The 7,401-nt window shown below is 28.1% G+C and overlaps 1 protein-coding gene across 1 annotated transcript in view; it reads left to right on the plus strand.

Annotated features, from left to right (window-relative positions):
* The window catches only part of LOC145270768 (uncharacterized), an 8,612-nt gene extending 1,795 nt beyond the window's left edge, over positions 1-6,817 (plus strand). Inside the window, exon 2 of the mRNA XM_080126363.1 lies at positions 5,781-6,817. Coding sequence (XP_079982489.1) covers positions 5,823-6,758 — 936 coding nt within the window. The 5' untranslated portion in view covers positions 5,781-5,822 and the 3' untranslated portion in view covers positions 6,759-6,817. The remainder of the gene's footprint in view (positions 1-5,780) is intronic.
* The last annotated feature ends 584 nt before the right edge of the window (positions 6,818-7,401 follow it).

Below are 7,401 nucleotides of genomic sequence, written 5' to 3' on the forward strand. Positions count from 1 at the left end.
TCAGTAAATAAAATGTTATTTCGATTGTTTAATCAAAAATTTATATAAACGTTTAATATTTAAAAATCAGACGCTGACGACGAACCTTTAAGTGATTGTCAATTAAAAACTGTCATATTTCTACATTTTTTAAAATTTTTTTATCGATTGTCAAACTTTTCGGTAAGTTTTAAAGTTTCTATATTCGTTTAAACTTAAATGATTCTCTTTGTGTGAAGTTGATATTTTCACTTGTTTTGTTAGCATTGAAATTTTTCATTGCTTCATTTTGCCACATAGACTTAGGGTTAGTGTTCTTTTTAGAGGAAGAGCGCAACATAGACTTAGGGTTAGTGTTCTTTTTAGAGGAATGGTGCCACATAGACTTAGGGTTAGTGTTCTTTTTAGAAGAAGCGTGCAACGTGGACTTAGGGTTCGTGTTCTTTTTAGAGGAAGTCTGCCACAAAGACTTAGGGTTAGTGTTCTTTTTAGAGGAAGGGTGCAACATATATTTAGGGTTAGTGTTCTTTTTAGAGGAAAGGCGCCACATAGACTTAGGGTTAGTGTTCTTTTTCGAAGAAGGGCGACGAATAGACTTAGAGTTAGTGCTCTTTTAAGAGGAAGTGTGCAACCTAGACTTAAAGTAATATGTTCGTTTTAGAAGAAGGGCGCCACATAGACTTAGGGTTAGTGTTCTTTTTAGAGGTAAGTAGCCACAGAGACTTAGGGTTCGTGCTCGTTTTAGAGGTAAGGAGCCACAGAGACTTAGAGTTAAGGTTCTTTTAAGAGGAAGGACGCCACATACTTATGGTCTGCGTTCCTTTTGGGAGGAAGGCTTTGCCACATAATTCAGGGATAATCGTTAGCAACTTTTTTAAGGTGGATATTTGCCATTCCATCTAAGTTTTTTTTAATTATCTGCCCTAAAAAGTTAGAATGGAGCAAAGCTGTTAAAGCGTACACCACCTACAAAAAATGCACAGGAAATAATTTTGGTTATTTACAAATATAGAGTAGCCTGTTATTGATGAATCATTTTATGTTGAATTTATATGAAAATCTGATCCCCAACTCTAAATTCTAAATTAATTGTGATTTCATTAGCTCATAAATTGAAAACTAATGACTTCGCCAACCTCACCATAAAAAAAAAACAAAATCGTACAGAATTTCAGAATAAAAATAATTATTTGCTTTTAAAATCTAAAATACTCTGATACTGAGGGATTATTTTATGTTAAATTTAGATGCAAACCTGATCCCCAACTCTAAATTCTAAATTAATTGTGCTTTAATTACCTCATTAGATCAAAACTAATGACTTCACCCCCCCCCCAAAAAAAACAAAATCCGACAAAATTTCAGAGTAAACATAATTATTTCATTAAAAATCTAAAATACTCTCATATTGAGGGATCATTTTATGTTAAATTTATATGCAAACCTGATCCCCAAGTCTAAATTCTTAATTAATTGTTATTCAGTCCATAAAATAAAAACTTATGTCTTTACCCCACCCCATCCTAACAAAAAAGAAAATCTCACAGAATTTAGGGTTAAAAAAACTGTTTGTTTCAAAATTTAAAATTTCTGATATTGAGGGATAATTTTATGTTAAATTTATTCGCAAACCTTATCCCCAATTCTAAATTCAAATTAATTGTGCTTTAATTACGCCATAAAATCAAAACCAATCACTTATCCACCCCCTAAAAAAACAAATCGCAAAGAATTTCAGAGTAAAATAGTCATTTGCTTTTAAAATCTAAAATATTCTGATATTGGTGGATAATTTTACATTAAATTTATATATAAACCTGATCCCCAACTCTAAATACTAAATTAATTGTGTTTTAATTACCCATGAAATCAAAACTAATTGTTTTACCCCCCCCCCGCACTCTCAAAAAAACAAAATCGCACAGAATTTTAGATTAAAAATGATAATTTGCTTTTCAAATCTAAAATATTCTGATATTGAGGGATTTATATGTAAACCTGATCCCCAACTCTAAATTCTAAATTAATTGTGCTTATATTGTCCCATAAAACAAAAACTAATGACTTTACCCCTCACCCTCCAAAAAACAAAACCGCACAGAATTTCAGAGGAAAAAGAATTTTTTGCTTAAAAATCTAAAATATTCTGATATTGTGGAATAATTTTATGTTAAATTTATATGCAAACCTGAACCCCAACTCTAAATTAATTGTGCTTTAATTATCCCTTCCCCCCAAAAAATCAAAACTAATGACTTACCCTCCCTCTCGACCCTCCAAAAATCAATATCGCACAGAATTGTAGAGTAAAAATAATAATTTGATTTAAAATCTGAAATACTCTGATATTGAGGGATCATTTTATGTTAAATTTAGATGCAAACCTGATCCCCAGCCCTAAATTCTAAATTAATTGTGCTTTAATTACCCCATAAAATCAAACTTAATGACTTCACTCTTCAATCAAAAAAAAAAAAAAATCGCAGAGTATTTCAGACTAAAAATAATTATTTGCTTTTAAAATCTAAAAATACTCTAATACTGAGGGGTCATTTTTATGTTAAATTTATACGCAAACCTGATCCCCATCTCTAAATTCTAAATTAATTGTGCCTTAATTACTCCATAAAATCAAACTAATGACTTCCTTCTCCAATCAATTATTTACTTTTAAAATCTAAAATACTCTGATACTGAGGGGTCATTTGACGTTACACGACGCTGATCTCGCACTCTAAATTCTAAACAAAAATATTTTATTTAATTATTTGTAAATGTAAATTTTGTAAATCAATTTTGCCAATTTTCTGTATAATAACATGTTTTTCAACAAGTAAAAATCGTTTTGGTGCAAGAAAATAAAAAGCAGTGGCCGCCAGCGATTAAATCATTGCATTGCGTTTCCATTTTTAAAATTAAAAAAAAAGGAATAATTTAGATAAATATAACAACAGTAAAATTCATGCAGTGTTTATCGATAGATCCGAACAAGTAAAATGGCGGCGAACTATCTGTTAAATACGTGAAGATTGGAAAAATGAGTTAAAACTAAAAAATTATACATTTGTTTGCAGTTAATCTTAAATAATGTATGATTTTCGAACCGATTAAACGCTTTAAAGTGAGTAGAACCACTAAAACGTTTTCCATGTAGGTAGAAGAGTAACTTGGCTTGCCTTTGGTAACATTTATTTGTTACATGTTTTAAATTTTAGACCACTTTTATGAACGTCTGTGGATTGTAATACAAACCGAACGCTGCTTATTTAGAAAGCCATTCTTAATATGGGGGGAGAGAGCCGTTTTTTTTAATGACCCCCCCCCAAAAAAAAGATTTCGTAAATATTAAAAATACTAAAAATAAATAAAATTAAAATTAAAAAATAAAATTAAAAATAAAATAAAAATTAAATTTAAAAATTAAAAAAATTAAAAATAAATAAAAATAAATAAATAATCCTCCCTCTCCCCTCTCTCTCTCTCTCTCTCTCTCTCTCTCTCTCTCTCTCTCTCTCTCTCTTTCTCTCTGGCTCTTTTTTCCTGACTCTCTCTTTCTTTCTCTTCTTTTTCTCTGCGTCTCGTCTTCTCTCTCTCTCTCTCTCTCTCTCTCTCTCTCTCTCTCTCTCTACCTCTATTCCTTTTTCGTCTATCAAAAAAAAAATCATCCAATCAAATTGCTTGAAATTATCACGTGTCTCATCTTTCTTTCCTTTTTCTTGTGATCGCCATTAAAAACAAAAAATCCACGAACATCTAAAATGCATCAATTAAATGTGAGTAAAATATTTCCAAATATTACATTTTTTAAGTAAAAAAATTGATTGAAATATTTAGATCGATGACAAATGCTAAAGATACTCTCATATTGAGGGATCATTTTGGTAAACATAGCAGTAGTAACATTCATGTGGATTCCAACGATGCTTATTTAGAAAGCCATTCTTACTATGGGGAAGGGAGCCGGGTTTTTTTTTTAAAAACTATTCTGTATTTACATCTAACAATTCAATGACCAAAAAAAAAAAAAAGATTTCGTAAATATAAAAAATACTGAAAATGAAAAATAAATAAAATAACAATAAAATAAAAAATTAAATGAAAAAATTAAAAACTAAAATTTAAAAAATAAAAATAAATTAAATAAAATAAACATTTAAAAAAATTTGTTAAATTAAATATAAATGAAATAAAAATAAATTAAAATAAAAAAATGCAAAAATAAAATAAAAAATTAAAATAAAAAATTAAATAATAAAATTAAAAACTAAAATTTAAAAAATAAAAAATAAATTAAATAAATTAAAATTTTTTTAAAATTAAATATAAATGAAATAAAAATAAAATTAAAATTAAAAAATGCAAAAATAAAATAAAAATTTAAATTTTAAAAAATGAAAAATAAATGAAATAAAAATAAAAATAAAAATTGAAAAATTAAAAAATTAAAAATAAAAAATAAATAAATAATTCTGCTTCTCCTTCTTTCTTTCTTTCTTTCTCTCTCACTTTCTCTCTCGCTGGCTCTTTTTCCTCACTCTCTTTTTTTCTCCTCTTTTTCTCTGCCTCTCGTCCTTTCTCTCTCTCTCTCTCTCTCTCTCTCTCTCTCTCTCTCTCTCTCTCTCTCTCTCTACCTCTATTCCTTTTTCATCTATCAAAAAAAAATCATCCAATCAAATTGCTTGAAATTATCACGTGTCTCATCTTTCTTTCCTTTTTCTTGTGATCGCCATTAAAAACAAAAAATCCACGAACATCTAAAATGCATCAATTAAATGTGAGTAAAATATTTCCAAATATTACATTTTTTAAGTAAAAAAATTGAAATATTTAGATCGATGACAAATGCTAAAGATACTCTCATATTGAGGGATCATTTGACATTACACGACACTGATCTCCCACTCTAAATTCTAAACAATTTGTTATTTTTTTAATAGTTCGAAATTTTCACTCTTAACCCAACAACCAAAAAAAAAAAAAAAATAGAATCTAACGTTTTTAACGGAGGAGGAAGTACTTAAGGGGTATTTATATCTAATCATAAACCAAATGTTATTATGTTGAAAATTTAGTAAAACCGCAGTTTAGTGGCCTGTACATAATGCGATTAACAAATTAGATACAAACGATAAATCTTGATTTTTTTTAATTAAAATTTGTTAAATAAGCAAATAAAATTAAGTCAAATTAAAATCTTGTTAGTATTACGCCGGCAATATTAAAAAAAGTCCATATGAAGTAATTAATAATCGCAAACGGAAGTTAAAAATTAAATACCGATTATTTAAGTATTTATACGTGCGTAATACTAAATGGATTTTAACTTGAAATGCTTCTTCATTTACTAATATTTAGCAAAACAAGTAAAGATTTATCGATTGTACACAACATTTGCATTATGGCCGGCTTTTAAACTGAGGGTTTAATAAAATCGGTTTTCTTCAAGACTGGCTTCCCGTTGTTTACAGACAATTTACACACAAACGCACATGCGCGCACACACACAAACACACACAAACACACACACGCGTGCGTACGCACACACACACATATTTGCACATATACATAAAAACACACATAAACACACACACATACACACACAGAAACACACATACGCATACACATAAACACACACAGAAACAAACACACACACATACACACACACAGAGAAACACACATACACATATACATAAACACACACACATACACACACACACATACACACACACAGAAACACACACATACACACACATAGGCATATAAAAAACATCTGTTCATAATATATTTTTTGTATTTTTCAGTGTTTCATTGTTCATCAGGTCAAAATTGTCTAAAATCAAAAAATGGCAAATTTCTCCCGATCTCGACTTCAAGAAGACATGTTGGATTTCAAGAACAGTTTGGAAAAATGTAATAAAAAGATTGAAAAATACTGCGATAATTTAGAGCCGAAATATGAAAACGAATCCAATGAATTGTGGAGGAAATTTGATTATTTTCATGAACAGGAAAGACGGGATGTAATTGATTTGGACAAGGAAATGCTAAGAAAAATGGATGATGAGAGGAAAAAATCGATGGGAATTTTAGAAGAAAATAATGAAATTTTGCGACAAATTGAAGATTGGATGAAAAGTTTGGAACGTTTTTCGGATGATCATGATGATTATCAATTGAGAAAATTGAAAAAACTGAATTCAAAAGTGTTGGAAGCACACGAAATTTGGGTTCGACCGGTTAAAGAATGCGAAATAAGTTTTGAATTGCCTGATTATTGGAAAGAAGTCATGAAACCGTTTGAACAACGAGATAAAGGATCTGTTTTTTGTGAATGGAAAATTTCGCCAGTTGAGAAAATTGTGAAAACTTTGCGGATCGATTTGCCAGAAGCAAAAAATGATCGAATTATAAGTTCGATTTTCGTCGACGAAAAAGAAGAAAATATTTTTCTTTGCGATCGAATCAATAAATCGCTGATTGAAATACGAAAAAATGGTGAAATAAAAACTGAATTCCAATTTTTTTCTGTCACAAACGACGAATCCTTCGAACCTTTTGACTTTTGTTTTCTTTCGAAAGAAAACATTTTTGTCGTTTGTGGTTTTTCATTTGGAAACAAAAATTTATTGTTTTTAAAAAGAAAAAAAAATTTTCCATTTTTTGAATTGAAAAATTTTTTTGAAACGGAAACAAATTTTGTTTCTTTGTTTGAAAAAAAACGAACAAATTTTTGTTTTGGATTCAAAAAAACAAATGAATTTATTTTCAAAAAAATGTGAAAAATTAAAAGATTTTAAGATTGAAACAAATTTTGATTCAAATTATTTATCCCGCATTCGTTTTGATTTTTTTAATGAAAAAATTTGGGTTTCAAATTTTTTTCAAGACGAATTAATTTGTTTTGATTTAAATTTTAAAAAAATTAATTCGATGAAAAAAGAAATAAATTTTTTAGATTTTAATTTCAACAAATTAGGAAAAATGTTTTTTTGTGATTTGAATGAAATTTTTTGTTTTCCGAAACAAAATTTGTTTCAATTTGAAGAAAAACAAAAATATTTTCCTTCCATTTTTGTTTCTAAAAACAAAATATTTGTTTCCGTCGAAAAAAATGGAAAATTTGAAATCGAAATTTTTAAAAATTTTTATTGAAAAATAAAAAAAAATTAAAAATAATTTTTTATTTTTTGTTTTTTCTTTTCTCGTTATTATTTTTTATTTTTTTTTATTTTTGTGATTATCTTTACGATTAGTGTTTCCAATTCACTTCCGGTTGTTTCTTCGTTTTTAGTCGAAATTTTTTGTTTGTTTATAAAATTGTTAGGTGAAAGTATAGAATTGTTAAATCCCCCCCATATTGTTTGTTTGTTTGTTTTTTTTATTTGTTGTGTTTTTATGGTTTTTTATTTATTGTTGCCCCTC

Source organism: Euprymna scolopes, chromosome 46 (assembly GCF_053919585.1).
Source record: "Euprymna scolopes isolate OS-2025 chromosome 46, ASM5391958v1, whole genome shotgun sequence".
Classification (NCBI taxonomy): Eukaryota; Metazoa; Mollusca; class Cephalopoda; order Sepiida; family Sepiolidae; genus Euprymna; species Euprymna scolopes.